Source organism: Aethalodelphis obliquidens, unplaced genomic scaffold (assembly GCF_003676395.1).
Source record: "Aethalodelphis obliquidens isolate GAN/ISIS:26980383/991018 unplaced genomic scaffold, ASM367639v1 scaffold62, whole genome shotgun sequence".
In the NCBI taxonomy this organism is placed as follows: domain Eukaryota; kingdom Metazoa; phylum Chordata; class Mammalia; order Artiodactyla; family Delphinidae; genus Aethalodelphis; species Aethalodelphis obliquidens.
Window position 1 is genome coordinate 223,934 of NW_020838006.1, and position 26,077 is coordinate 250,010.

The 26,077-nt window shown below is 37.1% G+C and overlaps 1 protein-coding gene across 1 annotated transcript in view; it reads right to left on the reverse strand.

Annotated features, from left to right (window-relative positions):
* NEK10 (NIMA related kinase 10) overlaps positions 1-26,077 on the reverse strand; it is a 158,614-nt gene that overhangs the window by 43,549 nt on the left and 88,988 nt on the right. The window contains exon 24 of the mRNA XM_027088196.1: positions 10,582-10,657. Within this exon, the coding sequence (XP_026943997.1) occupies positions 10,582-10,657 (76 nt within the window). The remainder of the gene's footprint in view (positions 1-10,581; positions 10,658-26,077) is intronic.

Sequence of the window (26,077 nt, forward strand, 5' to 3'; positions counted from 1 at the left end):
CAGACCTAGAGACACATATAGACTGAAAGTAAGGGGATGAAAAAAGGTATTTCATGAAAATGAAACCAAAAGAAAGCTGGAGTAGCAATTCTCATATCAGACAAAATAGAGTTTAAAATAAAGACTATTAGAAGAGACAAAGAAGGACACTACATAATGATGAAGGGATCTATCCAAGAAGAACATATAACAATAGTAAATATTTATGCACCCAACATAGGAGCACCTCAATACATAAGGCAAATACTAACAGCCATAAAAGGGGAAATAGACAGTAACACATTCATAGTAGGGGACTTTAACACCCCACTTTCACCCATGGACAGATCATCCAAAATGAAAATAAATAAGGAAAACCAAGCTTTAAAAGATACATTAAACAAGATGGACTTAATTGATATTTATAGGACATTCTATCCAAAAACAACAGAATACACATTTTTCTCAAGTGCTCATGGAACATTCTCCAGGATAGATCATATCTTGGGTCACAAATCAACCCTTGGTAAATTTAAGAAAATTGAAATTGTATCAAGTATCTTTTCTGACCACAACGCTATGAGACTAGATATCAATTACAGGAAAAGATCTGTACAAAATACAAACACATGGAGGCTAAACAATACACTACTTAACAATGAAGTGATCACTGAAGAAATCAAAGAGGAAATCAAAAAATACCTAGAAACAAATGACAATGGAGACACAACGACTCCAAATCTATGGGATGCAGCAAAAGCAGTTCTAAGAGGGAAGTTTATAGCAATACAATCCTACCTTAAGAAACAGGAAACATCTCGAATAAACAACATAACCTTGCACCTAAAGCAATTAAAGAAACAGAACAAAAAAAACCCAAAGCTAGCAGAAGGAAAGAAATCATAAAAATCAGATCAGAAATAAATGAAAAAGAGATGAAGGAAACGATAGCAAAGATCAATAAAACTAAAAGCTGGTTCTTTGAGAAGATAAACAAAATTGATAAACCACTAGCCAGACTCATCAAGAAAAACAGGGAGAAGACTCAAATCAATAGAATTAGAAATGAAAAAGGAGAAGTAACAACTGACACTGCAGAAATAAAAAAGATCATGAGATATTACTACAAGCAACTCTAAGCCAATAAAATGGACAATCTGGAAGAAATGGACAAATTCTTAGAAGTGCACAACCTGCCAAGACTGAATCAGGAAGAAATAGAAAATATGAAAGGCCAATCACAAGCACTGAAATTGAAACTGTGATTAAAAATCTTCCAACAAACAAAAGCCCAGGACCAGATGGTTTCACAGGCGAATTCTATCAAACAATTAGAGAAGAGCTAACACCTATCCTTCTCAAACTCTTCCAAAATATAGCAGAGGGAGGAACACTCCCAAACTCATTCTACGAGGTCACCATCACCCTGATACCAAAACCAGACAAGGATGTCACAAAGAAAGAAAACTACAGGCCAATATCACTGATGAACATAGATGCAAAAATGCTCAACAAAATACTAGCAAACAGAATCCAACAGCACATTAAATGGATCATACACCATGATCAAGTGGGGTTTACTCCAGGAATGCAAGGATTCTTCAATATATGCAAATCAATCAACGTGATACACCATATTAACAAATTGAAGGAGAAAAACCATATGATCATCTCAATAGATGCAGAGAAAGCTTTTGACAAAGTTCAACACCCATTTATGATCAAAACTCTGCATAAAGTAGGCACAGAGGGAAATTTCCTCAACATAATAAAGGCCATATATGACAAACCCACAGCCAACATTGTCCTCAATGGTGGAAAACTGAAAGCATTTCCACTAAGATCAGGAACAAGACTACCCAAAGCATTCTGCAGATTTTATATGATCCTTATCAAATTACCCATGATACTTTTCACAGAACTAGAACAAATAATCCCAAAATTTATATGGAACCATAAAAGATCCAGAATTGCCAAAGCAATGCTGAGGAAAAAAAACAAAGCAGGAGTCATAACTCTCCCAGACTTCAGACAATACTACAAAACTACAGTAATCAAAACAGTGTGGTATTGGTACAAAAATAGACATAAGGATCAATTGAACAGAATAGAGAGCCCAGAAATAAATCCACATGGTCAATTAATCTTTGACAAAGGAGGCAAGAATATAAAATGGGAAGAAGTTCTTCAGCAAGTAGTGCTGGGAAAGTTAGCTGCATGTAAATCAATGAAGTTAGAATACACTCTCACACCATGCACAAAAGTAAACTTAAAATGGCTTAGTGACTCAAACATAAGACATAATACCATAAAACTTCTAGAAGAGAGCACAGGCAAAACGTTCTCTGACATAAGTTACAGCAGTGTTTTCTTAGATCAGTCTCCCAAGACAATAGAAATAAAAACAAAAATAAATAAATGGGACCTAGTCAAACTTACAAGGTTTTGCACAGCAAAGGAAACCATAAAAAAGAAAAATGAAGAAACCTACAGAATGGGAGAAAATATTTGCAAATGATGTGACTGAGAAGGGCTTAATCTCCAAAATATACAATCAGCTCATACAACTCAACAACAAAAAAACAAACAACCCAATGAAATAATGTGTAGAAGACCTTAATCGACATTTCTCTAAAGAAGACATACAGATGGCCAGTAGGCACATGAAAGGATGCTCAATACCACTAATTATTAGAGAAATGCAAATCAGAACTACAGTGAGGTATCAACTCACACTGGTCAGAATGGCTATCATCAAAAAAGTCTCCAAACAGTAAATGCTGGAGAGGGTGTGGAGAAAGGGGAACCCTCCTACACTGTTGGTGGGAATGTAAACTGGTGCAGCCACTATGGAGAACAGTATGGAGCTGTCTCAGAAAACTAAAAATACAATTACCATATGATCCAGCAATCCCAGTCCTGGGCATATACCCGGACAAAACTATAATTCAAAAAGATACATACACCCCTGTGTTCATGGCAGCACTATTCACAACAGCCAAAACATGAAAACAACCTAAATGTCCATTGACAGATGAATGGATAAAGAAGATGTGGTACACATATACAATGGAATATTACTCAGCCATTAAAAAGAACAAAATACTGCCATTTGCAGCAACATGGATGCGACTAGAGTTTATCATACTAAGTGAAGTAAGTTAGAAAGAGAAAGACAAATACCATATGATATCACTTACATGTGGAATCTAAAATATGGCACAAATGAACCTACCTACAAAGCAGAAATTCATAGAGATAGAGAACAGATTTGTGGCTTCCAAGGGTTGGGTGGGAGGGAGAGGCGTGGACTAGGAGTTTGGGATTGGTAGATGCAAACTATTATATATAGAATGGATAAACAATATGGTCCTACTGTACAGCACAGGAAACTATCTATATCCAATCTCCTAGGATAAACCATAATGGAAAAGAATATTAAAAAACTGCATATATTTCTATAACTGAGTCACTTTGCTATACAGCAGAAATTGGCACAACATTGTAAATCAACTAGACTTCACTTTAAAAAAAGAATTATGAGGGCTTCCCTGGTGGCGCAGTGGTTGACAGTCCACCTGCCGATGCAGGGGACGTGGGTTTGTGCCCCAGTCCGGGAAGAACCCACATGCCTCGGAGCAGCTGGGCCCGTGAGCCATGGCTGCTGAACCTGTGCATCCGGAGCCTGTGCTCCGCAACGGGAGAGGCCACAACAGTGAGAGGCCTGCGTACCACAAAAAAAGAAAAAGAAAAAAGAAAAAAAAGAATTATGAGAGAAAGTATGTAGCTGGTATAATTAATAAAATTAGAGGATTTTAAATTGCTGCAGCCGTTATGGAAAACAGTATGAAGATTCCTCAAAAAATTAATAGAACTACCATATGATCCAGGTATTCCACTTCTGGGTATTTATTCAAAGAATATGAAAACAGTAATGTGAAAATTTATATTCACCTCTATGTTCATGATTTACAGTATCCAAGATATGGAAACAACCTAAGTGCCCATCAACAGATGATGGATAGAGAAGATGTGGGGTATATATATATATATATACAATGAAATACTACTCAGCCATAAAACAATGCAATCTTGCCATTTGCAACAACATGGATGGACCTTGAACATCTTATGCTAAATTAAGTAAGTCAGATGGAGAAAGACAAATACAGTATGATTTCACTCACATATGGAATATAAAAAAAAAACAAGAAAACAAAACAAAATAAATAACCAAAACAAACAAACCTGGAGATACTGAGAACAGAGTAGTGGTTACCAGATGGGAAGGGGTGGGAGGGGGGTGTGAAATGGGCAAAGTGGGTCAGTTGTATGGTGACAGATAGAAACTAAACTTTTGGTGGTGAACACACTGCACTGTATACTGAAAAAGAAATATAATGGGGCTTTCCTGGTGGCGCAGTGGTTGAGAGTCCACCTGCCAATGCAGGGGACACGAGTTCGTGCCCTGGTCCGGGAAGATCCCACATGCCGCAGAGCGGCTAGGCCCGTGAGCCATGGCCACTGAGCCTGCGCATCCGGAGCCTGTGCTCCGCAATGGGAGAGGCCACGACAGTGAGAGGCCCATGTACCGCAAAAAAAAAAAAAGGAAATATAATGTTTTACACATGATACTTATGTTATAAACCAATATTACATCAATAACTTTTTAAATAAAAAAGGAAGATGTGGTGTATATATATATATAGATATATATATATACATATCTATCTATCTATCTATATATATATACAACAGAATTCTACTAAGCCATAAAAAAAGAATAAAATTCTGCCATTTGCAGCAACGTGGATGAAGCTAGAGATTATTATGCTTAGTGAAATAAGTTAGAGAAAGACATGTCATGTATGATATCATTTATATGTGGAATCTAAAAACGAATACAAATAAGTGTATAGCAAAACAGAAAAACAGACTCAACAGACATAGAAAACAAACTTATGGTTACCAAAGAGGAGAGGAAGTGAGGAAGTGGGGGTACTGCATTAACAAACTACTGTATATAAAATAGATAATCAACAAGGATATGCTGTACTGCACAGAGAATTATACCAATGATCTTGTAATAACGTATAATGGATTATAATCTAAAAAAATATGAATCACTTTGCTGCACACCTGAAACTAACAATATTGGAAATCAACTATACTTCAATTAAAAAATATGTTAGTGCCTTAGAGCTTGATAAAAATGCACATGGATTTTTAATCACATTAAAGCACAGAATGTGGTACACATTATGTACAATGGAATATTTATATTTTTCAACCATTAAAAAGAAGGAAATCTTGTAATTTGCAACACCATGGTTGAACCTAGAGGACATTATTCTAGTTGAAATAAGCCAGACAAAGTAAAAAAAAAAAGTTGATTTCGTATAAACAGAGAGAGTAGAATGGTAGTTGCCACAGGCTGTGGGGAGGGAGAAATGGGGTGATATAGATCAAATGGTACAAATTTTCAGTTATGAGAAGAATGAGTTCTGAGGATCTAATGTATGGCATGGTGACTATAGTTAATAACATGCTACTGTGTACTTAAAAGTCCCGAGAGTAAATCTTAGTATTCTCAGAACAACAACAAAAAAGCGTTAATTATGTGAGGTGATGGATTTGTTAATTATACTGATCTTGGTAATCATTTCACAAATGTATATCAAATCGTGTTATACACTCTAAATATATACAATTATATTTGTCAATTTTTCCCAATTACTCTTCAATAAAGTTCAAAAAAGACATTTTAAGACAAAACCAGAATAACTTATTTTCACTTTAATAATTCAAAATATTTATTAGTATTCTGTCAGTCTGCTCCTAGAGGAGCAGGGAAACAACAGTGAACAAAACAGTTAACAGCTCTACTGTTGTGGAGTCTGTGTTTTAGTGGGAGACACATGATACACTAATCAAAATACAACATAATGCCAGAGAGAGACAAATGCTATGAAAAAATAAAGGGATGGAGTCTGAAGGAGGTTGCTATTTGGGGCAGATGATCAGGAAAACCTCTCTACAGAAGGGAACATTTAACAGAGAGCAGAAGGAAGAAAGGAGGTGAGCTGCAGCTCTGGAGGAGGAGCACCGGTGGGCGCACATTGGAAATCTGAAGGCACAGCTGAAGGGGCAGCTGACGGGGTGGAAGGTTTGTTACAGTGTGAGGGAGAAATTTCCTTTATTTTATTACCATTATTTCGGGTACTGTTCATAGTCATACAAGTACTGGATCACTCGTATAGTAAATATTTCTCGTGAGCCTATAAACCACACTCGGGCTCAGTGCTGGGGATAGTGGCCTATCACAAAATAAATATAAAATTCCACCTTGTGAAGGACAAGTGCATGGTGTGTGTAGGCCAGGGGCATCCTGCCCTGTTTTGGGGGGTTTGCCTGAGGAGGCTACATTCTAGCTGAGAGGTGAAGGGTGAGAAGAGTTAACCAGACGACAAGTGGGAAAAGCAGTATTCCAGGCAGAGAGAGCAGCATGTGCAAAAGCCCTGTGGCCACAGGGAACATGCAGGGAGCAGCTAAGAGTAGTGAAGTCTGGGTGGAGGTACAGCAGGAAGACATGGCAGAGACAGAGAATGCAGGGCTGTCCTCCTGTAGCCCAACTGAGGACGTGGTCTGTGAACTGTGTGAACTGGAGGTTACTGAAGTGTTTTAAGTCAATTAAGAGTCTCAGAGCTTGGAGATTCCTTAAGAACTTGAGAAGTACAGTTAGAAGTTGGGCAGGTTTCACTGTGTCTACTTGTTCAGGTTTTCCTACAGGTTTATTTTGATCCATCCAATGAAAACTTTAGTAGCTTTAAAAAAATTATCTAACGTAATAACATGAATGGGATTACACTAAGCAATAAAGTCGCAAAGAATTCCCATTCCAGGATTAGTCAAAGTTTTCTATTTTTATTAGATCATACTTGTTTATTATCCAGAAATCCCAAATAACGTTCTGTGAAGAACTAGCCCAAAATGTATCTCAGAGTGTCAAACTCTAAATTCTGCTCTGAAAATGCAGTTGAAGGAAGTGTACAGTTTTGGACTCTGGAATTGGAGTAAGACGTAGAGATAAAAAATGGAACCAAGGACCATATTTGGAGAATATTCTCCATGAGAAGGATAATAAAGACCTGCCTAATAATGATAATAATCAGATAAGAAATAAGATAAGATAATAATCAGATAAGAAAAGGTTTTATGGAACTTCTGTTCCAGCACAATCAGTCCAGTGCCCATAGCACAATCAGTCCAGTGCCCACAAACCACTTATCTAGCAGCTGAGATATAAAGAATGATCCGATGGGACTTCCCTGGTGGTGCAGTGGGTAAGATTCCAAGGTCCCAATGCAGGGGGCCTGGGTCTGATCCCTGGTCAGGGAACTAGATCCCACATGCATGCCACAACTAAGAGTTCACATGCCACAACTAAGGATCCCACCTGCCACAACTAAGGGGCCCATGCGCTGCAACTAAGGAGCCTGCCAGCTGAAACTAAGGAGACTGCTGGCTGAAACTAAGGAGCACATGTGCCACAACTAAGGAGCAGGAGAGCCACACCTATGGATCCTGCCGGACAAAACTAAGGAGCCCATGTGCTGCAACTAAGGAGCCTGCCAGCTGCAACTAAGGAGACTGCTGGCTGCAACTAAGGAGCCCACGAGCCACAACCAAGGAGCCCACCGGTTGCAACTAAGACCCAGTGCAACCAAATAAATAAATAACAAATATTAAAAAAAAGAGAATGCTCCCAGGCACTTCCTGCAAAAGTTGATAAAGAACTTTCTGCTATTAAATAAGTTAATACCTGAGGAAGCAAAGGCAAAAGCAAAGAGCAAAATGATATGGGAACATCAAACTCTGGGGAACGTGGAGAGCTGGGGCAGGCATCCCAGGTCCACATGAATTGGCTCAGAGGAGCTCATAAGAATTACACAAAGATTACAGAATGTGGAGAGAAATACCCTGGAAATAGATGAAGGGACAATTCAAGAAAAGGCATGAAGGTATGAGATTCAGGGTAGAGACTGTGAAAGATATTTGTTTTACTTTTGTTCAATTCACAAACTCAGAGAAAACCCAAAGGGAAGGATATAAAAATATTCAAAAGTAATTGGACATGTCAAACAATATATTAGGAAACATCTTAAATTTGGAATAATTAGAATTTGAGAGATTATACAGCTGACATTTCCAGTGCATGTCCTTGACATCATGCAGTGAACAAGGTCCCATGACTCTCTGCCTGGGGGCTTCCTCCCAGCCACCCCAGGAGACCAGGAGTGACTGAAGGTCACCCATGGAGTAGCCCTTAGTCACTTGTGGCTGAGAAAAGAAAAAAACCCCAAAACCCCTACATTTAATTTGGCATATAGGACAACTCTGAAACATCTCGTACAATGTATCCCAGATAATAATCTATGGATCTGATTTTTTAAAAATAAATTTATTTATTTATGGCTGTGTTGGGTCTTCATTGCTGCGTGTGGGCTTTCTATAGTTGAGGTGAGTGGGGGTTACTCTTAGTTGTGGTGCGAAGGCTTCTCATTTTGTTGGCCTCTTACTGTGGAGCACCAGGCTCTAGGCACGCAGACTTCAGTAGTTGCAGCATGCAGGCTCAGTAGTTGTGGCTCACGGGGTCTGGAGCACAGGCTCAGTAGTTGTGGTGCATGGGCTTAGTTGCTCCGTGGCATGTGGGATCTTACAGGACCAGGGATCGAACCTGTGTCCCCTGCATTGGCAGGCGGATTCTCAACCACTGCCCCACCAGGGAAGCCTGGATCTGATTATTAATGTTTCCTGTACTGGCTGCTTTCCCTTCTCTGTCTCATTTCCTCCCCCGCCCCGACCCCCCACCACTATTTCATGGAACCACCTACTAAATAAACTATTTCACTTGGATTCTTGTCTTTTGGAAAATCCCAAAGTAAGAAAGTAATGGAATGTAATTTAGAACAGAGTTCTTTTAACTCTGGTTTGTGAGCCTAAGTTTATTGTAAAACCTTGTATTATAAAATACAAGGGGCATTTCTAACAACCAGGAGAGAGGAAGGTGGGATCAGGGAGCAGAAATAAATATTTTAAAGCAATTTAAAAGAACAAAGAGCTTGATAGAAAGATGAACGGTCATACATTTGTGATATTCCTAAGTGAAATAATACCTTAACTGTATTAGGAGGTTCAGCTTTCCTAACTCTGTAGTTAATTTAAAAATTAAAAGAAAATATGAATCCATCTTTGGGCTAATAAAACAAAATAGTTGTCATGTTTTAGATTTCTTCTTACATACTCTATAGATTTCCTGCCCCCCACCTCAACACACACACAAAATTATCATAATAGCAATTCTAAACTGAATTCACAGTCTTGGGAATAAATGTGCTTATTTTTAGTTTGTATTTTATTTGTTCTGTAATTTTGATTGACAATCAAATCTGTTCAGGAATATATGATTATTTAACACTTTTATGATTAAGCTTTTATTATTTTTGAAAAAGAATACAAAGTAGAACAAATGAAAACTATTATTCCAGCAACAAGTAATGGGTGAGTCATATCCTTATTATTAAGAGATTAAGTGCCCAGATAAACTATCAGTTTTCAAGGTACAATATTAGCCTGGCCACCAATCTCTACATCTTCCCATGAAGCTAGTTGCAAAAACAAAGATGTAAGAAATTTCTAGCAAAATAAATTCACCCCTTAAAAACACTATGTTGCACATTCTTGTATGAAAGCACTTTGTAAACTGGAGCTGTTATTTCCAAATTCCACCCTCCTTGGAGAAGATTCATTCTGAATCCTACCCCCAGGACTCTGCTGCATAATAGACCAGATTAAAAAAAGAAGATGGAAGCGTCTTGATTGCTTGACCCGACAAATGAAATTTCAGAATATTTCCCTGAAATCTGCTGCATCTACGGACTACCATATCTGTTTGCTAATTTCAACAGATTCAGACAAATGATATGTGATCAGCAAAAGAAGATTCTCACTTCATGATAATTAATGGATTGCAAAGGAACCCTAAAAAGCATGCTAAAAAAGTCTCAATTCATCAAAATAATGCTCATTTACCCAAGAAGCACCAACTTTGTAAATATATGTGTAAGTATATATATCATCTTTTATTCATTCACATAATAAAATTTATTCAGCACCTATTATTTGCCAGATGCTGGGACAGGTATTAGGACATAAAAACCCTTTCCTTGACCTTGAATGTCTATAGATGGAAAGAGAGTAAAAGAATCATATATAAAATAGATGCAATAAAATGTTCCAAGTGTCATATTGCGTAACAAGTCTACTAATTCATTCACAGATTCATTCAACAACTCTGTACACCTACTGTGTGCTAAAGATCACTTCAATTACAAGTAATTGAGGGGCAGAGTTACCTTAAAGGAAAGATAGTTTGTTATTTTAAACACATAATGGTATGATTCTATACATGTGTATTACCTGGGTAATTGAGGAAAACTTATTAAATATGTAAATATCTTTCCTTTGCAAGCCAAGAAAAGAAATGAAAGCCCAAACCAGTTAAAAAAAGGTGTTAGAGAGCCATAAAATAATTGTCCTTACCAGGAATACAGAATTGTTCCTACAACAGATGTAAGTTTGCTGCTTTCTTGTTTTTGCTTTGCCAGGCCAAAGTCAGCTACAATTCAAGAAACAAAACAATTTGATTATATTTTCCCAGAATTAGCATTGTTCCTTAGCTTTTAACATTCTGCAAAAACAAAACAAAACAAAACAAAGAAAAAAGCTATTACAATTCACAAGAGAAAGCTTTTCTTGTTTTCCCTGTCAAAATGCCCCACGTGCCAATCTTCTGAACCACTCCCAGCCTTCATTAATGGTGTACATACATTAGGTCATTATGCTATATATATTGACATAATGAGGTTTCATTAAAAAATATTAAAAGAGTCTTTCTGACTGGAAGATAGGACAAAGTACTTATTGAATTTGTGATTCTACTTTTTTTTTTTTTTTTCTGTACGCGGGCCTCTCACTGTTGTGGCCTCTCCCGTTGCGGAGCACAGGCTCCGGACGCGCAGGCCCAGCGGCCATGGCTCACGGGCCCAGCCGCTCCGCGGCATGTGGGATCTTCCCGGACCAGGGAATGAACCCGTGTCCCCTGCATCGGCAGGTGGACTCTCAACCACTGCGCCACCAGGGAAGCCCCGTGATTCTACTTTTTTAGATTACCCTTTATAATTTTCAAATAAATAAAATGAATCTAATGTTTTGGCATATGGCAGTCATCACCTCATCCGGCTAAAAAAATAAACAAATATGGTAAGCCTAAATAATCACCATGAAGGTCTGAAAACCTGAAATGGATGGTATCTATTTGTACAAAGTCATAGTAAATAATAATGTTCACAATCATCTCAAAATACTTATATAATAATATAATTATATTAATACAATGGATTCTAATTTTTAAACTAGAACACTAAATATTTATATTTAATATTAGCATTAGCTATATTTTTCAAAGCACCTTCACATACTTCTATTTTTTAAGCCACTCAATAACTTAGATCAAAGTGGTAGAAACAGATATTATTCCTATTATCATTGTATGGATTTACAAACATTTCAAGAGGTTTAATTACTAGAATTAAACAAAAAGACAGTGTTGAACCAGGGCAAAAATTCAAGTTGCTATTCCTAATAGTTTGATGTTCACAATATCACTTTTTAAGTGTACTAAATATGTATGGAATTTCACAGTAATGAATTTTAATAAAAAGTATTTGATTATCTATTCTAAAGTGTCTTTGACAGGTTGAAAATATTCTGGAGTACCTTTGACTTCAAAGTAATATTAATTCATGTTATTAATAATAATATCCATTTACAAAACAACAACCTTGAACTAGCACAAATTTAGCTGCTTACATATATTGTCTGTTTTAATACTCACAGTGCAATAGGAATTATTATAGTTAGTGCCTGTTAGTGCTTAAAGGCAAGGACTCTGGAACCAAACAGGCTCAGTTCAAATCCTGGCTTCATTATGTGCTGCCTGAGTAACCCTGGGCAAGTTATTTAATCTCTCTTTGCAATAGTTTTCTTATCTGTAAAATAGTGATTGTAATAATATAGATAGTAGCGCTATAATATTAAAATCTGAATAAGTTAACATATGCAAGTGTAGTATAGCATAGTGATAATCAACTGATGTATATCGCTATTTAATCTTCACAACCACCCATTTTATATATGAAGAAACTGAGGCTCAAAGAGAATTAGTGCCTTGCTCAGGGTTTCTCAGGGAGAAATGAACAGAGTTAGACATGAATTTGATGTTGCTCAATTCTAAAGCCCCAAATTCTTATCAAAACAGAATACAATACTGCCAACAAAGAAAAATCAGGCCCAAACCATTTTATTTACAAATTCAACCGAACACTTAAGGGATAAATATCAGTTATGCATAAACTCTACCAGAAAATAGAAGAGGAGAGAACACTTCCTAACTCATTTTATGAAGTCAACATTACCCTGAACAAGTCCATACAAATACATTACAAGAAAAGAAAAGCACAGAACAGTATTCCCCATGAGAATAGATACAAAAAATAAGTAAATCCAATCTAGGGATATATTAAAAAGGATAACACATAATAACCAAGTGGGGTTTATGCCAAAAATACAATGCTGATCCAACATTTAAAAATTAATCAATATAGTTCACCAGATCAGAACATTAGAGAAGGAAATCATACAAACATCTCAATAGTTGTATAAGAAGAATTTGAGAAAATTCAGTATCTATTCCTTTTAGCAAAGTGGAAAATAGACAGGCATTTCCTTAACCTGATAAAGGGCATCTATGAAAAACCTACTGCTAACTTTCTAGTTAATGTTAAAAGATTGAATATCTTTCCCTTAAGATCGAAAAACAAGGCTGGATGTTATCTTGACTTATGGTGACCATTTCACAGTATATAACAAATATCGAATCATTAAGTTACACAGCTGAAACTAATACAATGTTGTAGGTCAATTATATCTCAATTAAAGCAAAGAAAAATTAAAAAAAGATATAGCCATCTTGTTAATATATTGATAGATATTTTGAAGAGATTGTCATATAAGAACATTTTTAATGTGCCTTGATAACTGAATTTTTCAAATAAATCAGAAAACATTATTTTCTCTTTCCTTTCAAAAAAAAAAGAAAGAAAGAAAACATACTAATTACAATACCATCATAGGAACAAATATCTAGGAATAATATGACAAAGGACATGAAAGACCTATGCAGGGAAAATTATAAAATTTTGTTACAGAGTCATTAAAGAAGATTAAAATTAATGGAGAGAAAGTCCAAATTCATGGATTGGGATTTTCAATATTATATAGATTTCATTCTTCCTAAACTAATTTATGTAATTCCAATCATATGTCTTCATATTTTGGGCAGAACTTCACAAATTGAGTATAAAATTCATATAGAAATAGAAACTGCCAAGAGGAGCCATGGAGTTTAATATAAAAGAGGACGAAGTTTTCTATAGTATATTAAGAATTATTACAAGTCCATAGTAATTAAGACAAGGTAGTATAAACTCAAGGATACAAAGAGAAAAAGGCAAGGATGTCCACTCTTACCATTCCTATTCAAGATTGTACTACACATCCAAGTAAGTGCAATAATTGCATACAAATTTTTGTGCGAAGATAATTTTTTATTTCTCTTTGATAGATTCCTTGGAGTGGGATTACTGGATCCTATGATAAGTGTATGTTTAATTTCATAAAAAACTACCAAGCCAAAATATTTTCCATTGTGTTCTCACCAGAAATGTATGAGAGTTCTAGTTGCTTCTGCCTCCTCACCAGCATTTTAAGTTATCAGGGGTTTTTTAATTAGCCATTTTAACTAGTATGTAGTGATAGCTCAGTATAGCTTTCATTTGCATTTCCCTAATGACTAATGGTGCTGAACATTTTTTATGTATTTATTTGCCATCTGTGTATCTTCTTTAATGAAGTGCTTGTTCAAAGTTTGGCCCATTTTGTCATGGGGTTGTTTGTTTTCTTATTACTGAGCTTTCTTATTATTTGTATTATTGATACTAATTCTTTGTCAGATAGATGATCTACAAATATTTTCTCCTTGTCTTCAACTTGTTTTTTCATCCTCTTAGTAATAACTTTCATAGAACAGAAATTTTAAACATTAACGAAGTTCAATGAATTAATTTATATATATATATTATGGTTTTTATGTTATAGTTTATTTTCATTTATTTATTTTACTCTGGCTGTGCTGGGTCTTCTTTTGGCAAGTGGGCCTCCCTAGTTGCAGCGTGTGGGCTTTCTAGTTGTGGTGTGTGGGCTCTAGAGCACGCAGGCTTAGTTGCAGTATGTGGGATCTTAGTTCCCCGACAAGGGATCGAACCTGGGCCGCCTGCATTGGGAGCACGGAGACTTAACCACTGGACCACGAGGGAAGTCCCTTGATGTTATAGTTAAGAAATATTTGCCTAGTCCAGGCTATTCTGCTGAAGAGGCCACATAGAGAAGAGGGGTCCTGGTGAATGAGAGGCCAAGTTCCAGACAAAAGCCAGAACTAATTGCCCATCATGTGAGTGAGCCTTCTTGGAAGTGGACACCCAGGCCAAGTCAAGGCTTCAGATGATGCAGCCCTGGCTGACAGCTTGACTGAAGCCTCATGAGAGACCTTGAGCCAGAATCATCCAGCTAAGCTGCTGCTGGATTCCTGCCCCTTGAAATGGTGAGAAAATAAATGTTTGTTGTCTTAAGCCACTAAGCTTTGTGGTAATTGGTTACACAATAATGGATAATTAATACAACCACTATCACCTAGTCCAGGACACCACGAACTCTCATCGAGGCTACTGAACTATACTTTCTAAGCAGACTCCCCACAGCCATCACTACCCTCCAAAACATAATTCTCCATACCAGAGTCACAATGATCTTTGAAAGACCTAAAGCAGATATCACTACCTAAAGGTTAAAATTCTTTAAAGGCTTCTGATAGATACTAAGAATAAAGACCAAACTACCAGGCCTAAAAGGCCATACATGATCTGGGTTTTCAGAATGGTCTTTCTTGACCATACTATCAAAAACTCATCCCTGGGCTTCTCTGGTGGCGCAGTGGTTGGGAGTCTGCCTGGCGATACAGGGGGCGCGGGTTCGTGCCCCGGTCGGGGAGGATCCCGCGTGCCGCGGAGTGGCTGGGCCCGTGGGCCGTCGCCGCTGGGCCTGCGCATCTGGGGCCTGTGCTCCGCAACGGGAGAGGCCACAGCAGTGAGAGGCACCCGTACCGCAAAACAAAAACAAAAACAAAAACAAAAAAAACTCATCCCTTTCCTCAATACTCTCCTATTATATTTATTTAATTCTTACTATCTTTCAATCTGAAATTACTTTCTTTGTTTTTATTTACGTAATATTCATTTACGTATTGGGGTCTGTAATTCCTAAACAGAATGCAAGATTCATGAGAGCAAAGATTTTGTGTGGTTTATCACTGTAGACAGATGGAGATGTATCTTTCGATACATATATAGACATATATGCATATGTCTGAGTATATTTATCTATCTGTCCTCTCGATACAGTAGTACTACTGACAAATGAGAGGGCTAAGCTCTACAAGGTGTTTTTAAGAACTATGCAAAAGCTAGATGGCTTGCTATAACTTTTCCATTTCTCTATAGTGCAATGGAGAAAACTGGTAGAAATAGCATAGTGTTTCAATATTTTGGGGAGCTCACTATAATTTTGGCATACATAAACTTTGACCAACTTACTATCTAAAATAATACTTTGACTTTTAGTTCTAATGCTACATAGAAATTATCCTGTTTCTATAAAAATGCCACTGATTTTGAAAGGCAAAAAACCAAGGAGTGGCACTCACAATGACTCTACTCACTCCAGTTAATTGAGACAATGGCAGAAACTTGGACAGCTGTCTGCAAAATCACCGATGGTCAAGAAGTACTCTTAAAGAGGAAAAAATCTAATATTGTTTGGCTATTTAGAAAATTCTGGTAGCAGCATTAATGTTTTTATTACTCTTTCCACATCTGTGACCATATTTGGAGTGGAGGAAAAGGTTTTATTTCAGAAAGTGTGGTCATAACAGCATTCATGTGCTAAAATAGAAATTTAAAAATGACAACAGAAAACATTTTATATATAGCACATATTAAAAAGGGTAAAAACCCTCTCCTTTGGTAGAACAAATGATACCAAAAATGTTAAAGACTGTAGAATCTTTATGCTACAGCCTGAAGCTGTCAACTTTCAGATGGAAAAGATGTGTGGTTGAGACCCTAGATTCTTGCTCTGTTGTTTACTATCTGTGCAACATTGGTTACATCACTCACTACTCTGTGTTCTCAAAAAAATGGCCTATAAACTTACTTCTTGCAGGGGTTTCTCAAATAAAACTATGACAATGGATGAGAAGCATTTGGAAATACTGCACAGATATAAAGTGTTCCCATTCTTCTCCACATGAGCTTTCATCCATCACATGTCTGTCAGAAGCTCCCAAGTTCACAGCCAAGACAGAAAGCCCTAGTCTTTGTCTGGGGATTCACCCCTAGCCCTATGAAGCACCTGCCTCTTCACATCCCATCTGGGATATCCCAAACCGCAGATAACATCACATCTTCCCCACTGCCTAGGCTTGAAGTCTCTGACACGTCTCTCTTGCTCCTATACTTACTCACTCACCAGGTCTTATATCTGAATTTCCAATTGTTTCTGTGATCACAGTTTAAATATGCCAGTAGCCCAGGCCCTCTCTACTCCTGCAATAACTCAGGTGTACCTCATCAGAAAGCTTTTCCTTATAATCCATTCTACAAAGTATTTAACAGTGGGAAAATCTACCAACCCCTGCCTTCATCACAGTAGGTCCCCATTAAGTATCAGAAGGTCTCCTGATTACTATTCTTTATAAAGTTTCCAGCTGCCCTATCTGGCCTTCAAGATGGTACATGTACTCACTGATTCACTTATTTGTCCAACAAATATCCACTAAGTATATACTATGTTCCAGGTAATGGGCTAGGTACTAAAGATAAGATGGTAACCACATCAGAAACCATCCATATTGACACAACCCTTAGGACCAGTGGCAGAGATACACATTAAACCAAGAATCACACATATAAATGTAAATTTACAGTTAGGATAAGATCATTAAAGAACAGGTAGATATATGATATTATGAGAGGGTAATGTAAGGGACACAGCTGATCAGGAAAAGCTTCTGTGATAAAATGGTTGAATGAATATATGAAGGAGGGCAGGTGTTAACTAGGTAAGAAACCATCCATATTGACACAACCCTTAGGACCAACGGCAGAGATACACATTAAACCAAGAATCATACATATAAATGTAAATTTACAGTTAGGATAAGATCATTAAAGAACAGGTAGATATATGATATTATGAGAGGGTAATGTAAGGGACACAGCTGATCCGGAAAAGCTTCTGTGATAAAATGGTTGAATGAATATATGAAGGAGGGCAGGTGTTAACTAGGTAAGAAAAGAAAGAGGAGAAGAGACTTCCATGCTGAGGAAGCTACATATACAAAGGTCCTGTGATCAAGGGAGCATGGTCCATTGAGGAACTGAGAAAAAGCCAGGCTTGCCAGAGGGTAGAGAATCAGGGATAAAGGACTCTGCAGGCCATGCTCAGATGACTGACGTCTCTCATTATCAGCCAATCTAAATGTCCACTCCAACAAAGTATTGGCCTCACCCTTGTACCACACTTGATTATGAGCACCTGGGTGCCCTTAAGCCTGCCTTTTTCTTTGCCTGAAATGGCTTCCCTAAGGGAATACTATAAAGAGACTCGGTTAAAAGATGAACTCTAGAAGCAGACATGGTTCATCCCTGGCTCTGTCAACCAATTACTTGGGTGATTTAAGCAACTTTCCTAACCTCTCTAAACTTCTTCATTATCTGTAAAGATGGGAATGTGCTTGAGAGTATTGGATGAGATAAAGGATGTATAACTTTTATCTCATAGTAAATAATCAAGAGATGTAGTTATGGGCAGTTTCTCCTATCCTTCAAAGCATAGCTAAAATTTGTGTCATTTTAAAATGTCTTCCCTGAGCAAAATAAAAACAAGGAGTGACTCTGACAATTTTAGGAAGTGATAAGTTAAGATCCCCATAATACTTGGCAATGACAGAAGATTCTGCTTGAGCATAACTATACAAGAAACCAGAAGAAAGATGTCCACCTTGCAACCCCACTACATCCACTATTCTGCCCTTTCCTTCTGCTTCAGTAAATGCAGAGGTAACCTTCAACTTTCATAGCAATGGAATTATCAGTAACATCCTGTCAGTGTAGGGCTGCACAGGGGATGAGAAGTGTTTCCCAGAAAGATGCTCAGAAAGTTTTCCTCAGAAAATCCCTGTCCCACTGGCACATCTGCCTCTGTAGATCATGCAGATTTCTAATCCCTACCCCCAAAACTTCCCTCTGACCTTCCTCCAAATGAAGTACAGCTGATATTTACAATATTATTTCTAATTCAACAAGTGAAAGTCTAATCAAGTCTAAAATGGAATTCCCTAAAATCCAGAAAATAGTTAACAAAATGGCAATAAGAACATACCTATCCATAATTACTTTAAATGTAAATGGAATAAATGCTCCAATCAAAAGACATAGAATGGCTGAATGGAAACAAAAACAAGACTCACGTATATGCTGCCTATAACAGACTCACTTCAGACCTAAAGACACACACAGACTGAAAGTGAGGGGATATAAAAAGATATTCCATGCAAGTGGAAATGAAAAAAAAAAAAAAGCAGAGGAAGCAATATTGATATTAGACAAAATAGACTTTAAAACAAAGATTTGTAACAAGAGACAAAGAAGGACATTACATAATGAGAAAAGGATCAATTCAACAAGAGAATATATACTTATGTATACATACGTATATACATACCCAACATAGGAGCACCTAAATATATAAAGCATATATTAGCAGACATAAAGGTAGAAATTGACAGTAACACAATAATAATGGGGGACTTTAACACCCCACTTACATCAGTGGACAGATCATCCATACATAAAATCAGTAAGGTCTTAATGACACATTATACCAGCAATCTGGTATAGATTAGATATATTAATCTGTATATTAATAGATATATACAAAACATTCCAACCAAAAAAAGCAGAATACACATTCTTTTCAAGTGCACATGGAATATTCTCCAGGATAGATCACGTGCTAGCCCACAAACCACGTCTCAATAAATTTAAGAAGATTGAAATCACATAATGCATCTTTTCTGACCACAATGGTATGAGACTAGACATCAACTACTAAAAAAGAAAAAAAAAAACTGTAAAAAACACAAACACGTGGAGTCCAAACAATATGCTACTAAACATCTAATGGGTCAGTGAAAAATATCAAAGAGAAAAAAAAAAAAAACCTTGAGACAAATGAAAATGGAAACACAACAATCCAAAATCTATGAGATACAGCAAACGCAGTTCTAAAAGCAATACAAGTCTGTCTCAGAAAATAAGAAAAACCCTAAAACAAAATCTAATCTTACATCTAAAAGCACTAGGAAAAAAAAAACAAGTAAAACCCAAAGTTAGTAGAATGAAAAAAATATTACAGATCAGAGTGGAAATAAGTGAAATAGAGACTAAATACACAATACAAAAAAATCAATGAAATAAAGAGTTGGTTCTTTAAAAAGATAAACAAAATCGATAAACCTTTAGACAGACTCATCAAGAAAAAAGGGAGAGCGCCCAAATAAATAAAATCAGAAATGAAAGAGAAGTTACACCTGACACCACAGAAATAAAAGAACCATAAGAGATAACAATGAACAATTACATGTCAATAATATGGGTAACCTAAAAGAAATGGATAAATTTCTAGAAACATACAATCTCCCAAGACTAAACAAGAAATAGAAAATATGAACAGGCCAATTACCAGTAAGGGAATTGAATCAGTAATAATAATAATAAAAAAAACTCTGAACAAACCAAATTCCAGGACCAGACAGCTTCACAGGTGAATTCTATAAAATATTTAAAGAAGAATTAACACCTATCCTTTCCAAATTATTCCAAAAAATTAAAGAGGAAAAAAATACTTCTGAACTCATTCTATAAGGCCAGAATCAACCTGATACCAAAATCAGACAAATACATCACACACACACACAATTTACAGGTCAGTATCACTGATAAATATAGATGCAAAAATTTTCAACAAAACATTAACAAACTGAAGTGAACAATACGTTAAAAGGATCATACACCATGATCAAGTGGGATTTATCCCAGGGATGCAAGGATGGTTCAACATCCACAAATCAATCAATATCATACACCACATTAACAAACTGAAAAATAAAAATCATATGATCATCTTAATAGACACAGAAAAAGCTTCTGACAAAATTCAACATCCACTTATGATAAAAACTCTCAACAAAGTGGGTACAGAGGGAACATACCTCAACATAATAAAGACCATATATGACCTTTATTTACTTTCATCATTTACTCAATGATGAAAAGTTGAAAGAATTTCCTCTAAGATCAGGAACAAGACAGGATGCCCACTCTTGCCACTTTTATTCAACATAGCATTGGAACTCCTAGCTATATCAATCAGACAAGAAAAAGAAATAAAAGGAAGCCAAATTGGAAAGGCAGAAGTAAAACTCACTGTTTGCAGGTGACATGATACTATATATACAAAATCCTAAAGATGCTACCAAAACTATTAGAACTAATAAATGAATTGAGTAAAGTGGCAGAATACAAAATTAATATACAGAAGTCCATTGCATGCTTTACATTAACAACAAACTATCAGAAACAGAAATTAAGAAAACAATTCCATTTACAATTGCATCAAAAAAGAATAAAATACATAGGAATACACCTAACCAAAGACCTAAAAGACTTGTACTCAGAAAACTATAATACACTGATGAAGAAAATTGAAGACGACACAAACAAATGGAAAGATACACCATGCTCATGTATTGGAAGAATTAATATTGCTAAAATGACCATATTACCCAAGGACATCTACAGAGTCAATCCAATCCCTGTCAAAATACCAAAGCCATTTTTCACAGAACTAGAACAAATAATTCTAATTTCTATGGAAATTAGACCCTGAATAGCCAAGGCATCTTGAGAAAAAAAGGACAAAGCTGGAGGTATCATGCTCCCTGATTTCAAACTATCCTACAAAACTACAGCTATCAAAACAGTATGGTACTGACACAAAAACAAACACATAAGTGAATGAAACAGAATAGAGAGCCCAGAAATAAACTCATGCTTATGTGGTGAATTAATCTATGACAAAGGTAAGATTATAAAATGGGGCAAAGACAGCCTCTTCAATAAATGGTGTTGGGAAAGCTGAACAGCTACATGCAAAAGAATCAAACTGGACTACTTTCTCACACCATGCAAAAAAATAAATTCAAGATGGATTAAAGACTTAAATGAAACCATAAATTTCCTCGGAGAAAACAGGCATTGTTTGGCATTGAAATTGGTCTTAGGATTTTTTTTATATGTCTCCTCAAACAAGGGAAATAAAAAAGCAAAGATAAACAAATTGAACTACATCAAACTAAAAATCTTTTGCACAGCTATAGGAGATACCAAGAAAATGAAAAGGCTGCCCATTGAATGGGAGAAGATATTTGCAAATGACATATAAATATATAAACAGCCATACAACTCAACATAAAAAAGAAAACTGATTAGAAAATGGGCAGAGGACCTGAACAGACATTTTTCCAAAGAAGACATACAGCTGGCCAACAGACACATGAAAAAATGCTCAACGTCATTAATCATCCGGGAAATGCTAACCCAAAACACAGTAAGATATCACCTCATACCTGTCAGAATGGCTATTATCAAAAAGACCACAAATAACAAATGTTGGATGTAGAGAAAAGGGAACCCTTGTGTACTATTGATAGGATTGTAAATTAGTACTGCCACTATGGAAACAGTATGGAGGTTCCTCAAAAAATTAAGAATAGAACTACGATACAATCCAGCAATTTCACTTCTGAATATTACCCAAAGAAAACAAAAACACTAACTCAAAAATATATACGCACCCTTATGTTCACTGAAGCATTGTTTACAATAGCCAAGATATGAAAGCAACCTAAGTGCTCATCAAGAGATGAATGGATAAAGACGGTGTGATATATATATATATATATATATATATATATATATATATACACACACACACACACACACACACACACAGTGGAATATTACTCAGCCTTAGAGGGCATTATGCTTAGTGAAGTAAGTCAGACAAAGACAAATACCATAGGATTGTACTTATATATGGAATCTAAAAATCAAAACAAACAAAACAAATGATAACAAACACATAGATAAAGAGAACAAATGTATATGGTCTGCCACTGTTTGTGGCATGATTCAAGAATCTAAAAGGCTCCAATGCCTTCATTACACTTAGGAGGGTGGGCAGACTGATCAGAAAATCAGATGTGTAGTACCATACATTGCTGGATTAGTCTCTGTAAAAACAGACACTCCCACCTACTCTCAATGCTGCTTCAGAGAACACACTTCGGGAAATCTCCCAGAATAAAAATAATGTGTCCAGAGCACATCAGATTCTACTTCTTATATTAAACATTTTCTCAAAGAACTAAATTATATCCCAATATGCCCATATGAAAACACACACTAAAATAATCTCTACTTTATTATCTTTCATCTTTGGTGCTTTTATATGGACATATAAATCCAAAACTTCTGATTAACCCAACATTGGAAAGTCTTTATTTCTAAGTTTTTCCTAAAGTGGTAAAGATTTGGTGCCTCCATATTCTCTCACCCAGCCTATTGTCTCACCAGAAGAGACTAACCACCAGCGTTAGGAACTCACCCTGCTGTGACTTTCTCCCGATTACTATTCTCATCTTTTCCTCAATGCAACTGCTATTCAAATCTCAGAACTGCAGAATGACCCACTAATGGTCATAAAATCAATAATCTTAAAATTTTTTTAGAAGTTGGATTTGACTGAATTTGCTTCAATACTTCTTCATGGCAATATAAGGAAACTGTGGTGGACTTGACAGAAAACATTCTTGTTTTTTAGTAACATGAGGGCGACATGAGAGAAATTCCAGAAATTCTGTGGCTACCCTTCCAACAACAGATGCTATGAGGGTATGCAATACAAGTGACTCAATATTCTGTAGACCTTTGAGAGCACTCAAGTTCTGTGTCAGCTCAACTCGTATAGACACTAAATCTGATTAATAGGAAATAAACCACAGAACAGGCTCAAAACAAGAAGTTAGGTCAAGAGACCTAACTAATTCATTTTTCCTCTAATGACACAGATTTCTCAGCCACAGTTGAGCCAACCAACAATAATTAAAATCCTCTAATCCTTTAGAAACACTTAAAATGCCAGGGATTCTTCAATATCAAGACAGGTCTAATTTGATTTCTCAAATTTTGGTGGCATTCAGAAAGTAAAATCTTTCCTTTAGATAACTTTGGGTTACACTGTTTGCTGAGATGATAGTGGGAACTGCTTGTATCTTTCCCCATTTATGGACCTGCTTTCCACCTTAATCCCCAATTCCTCTTGCATTAAAGCACTCTGCTTAGGCGATCTTGGCTATCATATCAAGATCTCAAAATTCATTCATTCACTTGTTCATTCATTCTTCTAACTATTTATTCAACAAATATTTATTAAATGCTTTGAGAGGAACAAAGTCAAGGAAATTGGTTTCCCTTACCTCAAGGAGGGATTGGCAATAAACCAATGTCTTATGTGCAATGAGCGAGGCCAGGCCAGTGTACTAAGGGAGCCCAGACTCGGAACCTATTGGATGAGGACATCAAAGATGCCACCTGGAGGAGTGGCATTAGAAGTGAGTAGCAGCAGGGCATTCTGGACAGAGAGAGTAACACTTTGGAAGCCACAGAGCAATACAACCACAGACTGGTCTATTCAGGAAACAGAAATCTGTCCCATGAGTCCAGAGCAAAAGGCAAGGAGAGATCAGGAGGAAAGGGTCTTGGGTGCCCTAGGGAATCTAAACTCTATCTTAAATGTCATGGGGAGCTACTTGAAGAATTTTAACCAGGAAAAGGCTATAATCGCATTTCTAACTTAGCATGTTAGAAATCTCACACCTTAAATTTCCTCACCTAATTCTCTGTCAATGGTGTCACAATCTTCATAAACTCAGACTCTTTCTCAACTGTTGTCACACCTCATTAACTGGCTAGCAACCTTTTTAACTCTGGGTCCCAAATAACTGCTGAGCATAATCCTTCTGCCATATCCTTTTCTTCTGCTGCCATGGGTAAAACTTACACGTCTTTACGGAAAATTGCAAGAGCTTTAGCGGCAAATACCACAGACTAGCTCTCCAAAAGCCATTGACCACCCCCACCTCCCTTTCCCATCTCCAGCTGTACAGGCTGGGAGCTCACCTAGAGAGTCTCCCTTACAGTCAGGGGTGGTTGCATGAGTTCGCTTTGGCCAAAATAATGTAATAAGTCTAACAGGAATCCCTGTGAAAGACCCCTGTAAAAGATTTTCTTCTATGATAAAAGGAGTACCTATTCAAAAAGAAGAATCTGATCTTTCACCCTAACTGCCACCCTGATTCCTGTCTTTGAATTTGGTAATAATGCCTGGAGCTCTGGCCAATCTGCTGAAGAAAATGGAGAGAAAGAACAGAAAAACCTAGATTGTAGCTGACCTCCTTGAGCTGCTGAACCAGTCCTGGCACTGCTCACCTCCACTTCCTTTGTTATGAGATAACTACGTGTCCTCGTGTATTAAACCATTGGCATCCTGGCTTTTTGCACCCAAATATATCCAAACCGATCCACCTCCTATACTGGGGATCTGTCTCCAGTTGTTCTCCACGGTGCCCCCTCACCTGCCATCACAATGATCTCTCCATCCCAAATCTGATCACATAGTTTTCAGTCTGAAATCTTGAAGCTAAATCTCTGAACAGATGTCAGAGTCCCAGCTCTCACCCACCAAAGCCTCTACTGAGCATCTTGCTAGCCCCTCGGCACGCTGTACTGATTTGGGTCTCTAATCCTTTGCATTTGCTGTACCCCTACCTGAAACACTGTTACCTGTCCTGCCCAGCTCCTCACCAGAAGGCTCCCCCAGGCAGAATTAGTCACATTTTCTCCTGTGCGTGATAGTTGTGGAAGACTATATAACTGCTCACCCACATTCTTTCTGGGGGAGGAACATATCCTCACCCTGGTGAACTTGGCTGGCTTTGACCAATGAATTCTGAGCAGAAGTAATATCTGAAACTTTAGGGCAGAGCTTTGAGAGCTGAGGTATGGTTTGCCATGCTCTCTCTTCCCTACCTCTGATGTGGAAGCAGGTATGGAGGTCTTCAGCCAGCCTGATCTCTGAGCACAGCTCCCTTACTGACCTACAATGCTCATGTATTATGAACAAGACAGAGACCTTGCTGTTTTAAGCCATGGTGGACAGACTTTTTCTATAATGGGGCAGATGATAAATATTTAAGCTGTTGGGGCCATATATGGTAACTGCCATATATTCTTCCTTTTAACACCATTTAAAAATGTAAAACCCTCTTAACTCACAGGGCGTAAGAAGACAGGCCACAGCTGGATTTGTCCCACAGGCTGTAGTTTGCCACTGTTTTAAGCTGCTGAGACTTTCACATTACTTATTACTACAGCATAACATGTCCCATCCTAATATATTTTGCATAGACAATACTCTAGGCTTTATCATCCTGTAATACAACTATAAGCTCCATGAAGATAGTGATCATGTCTGGAATGCTTGCCTTGTTCACCACAGGATACGGCAGCTCAGAAAATAATTGCTGAGTGAAGAACTGAAAGTCCTTCCCGTAAGACTCAGGGGACAGAGACCATGGCTTTCACCTTCTACCCACCCCCACATGTCTAGCATACAATGGCAT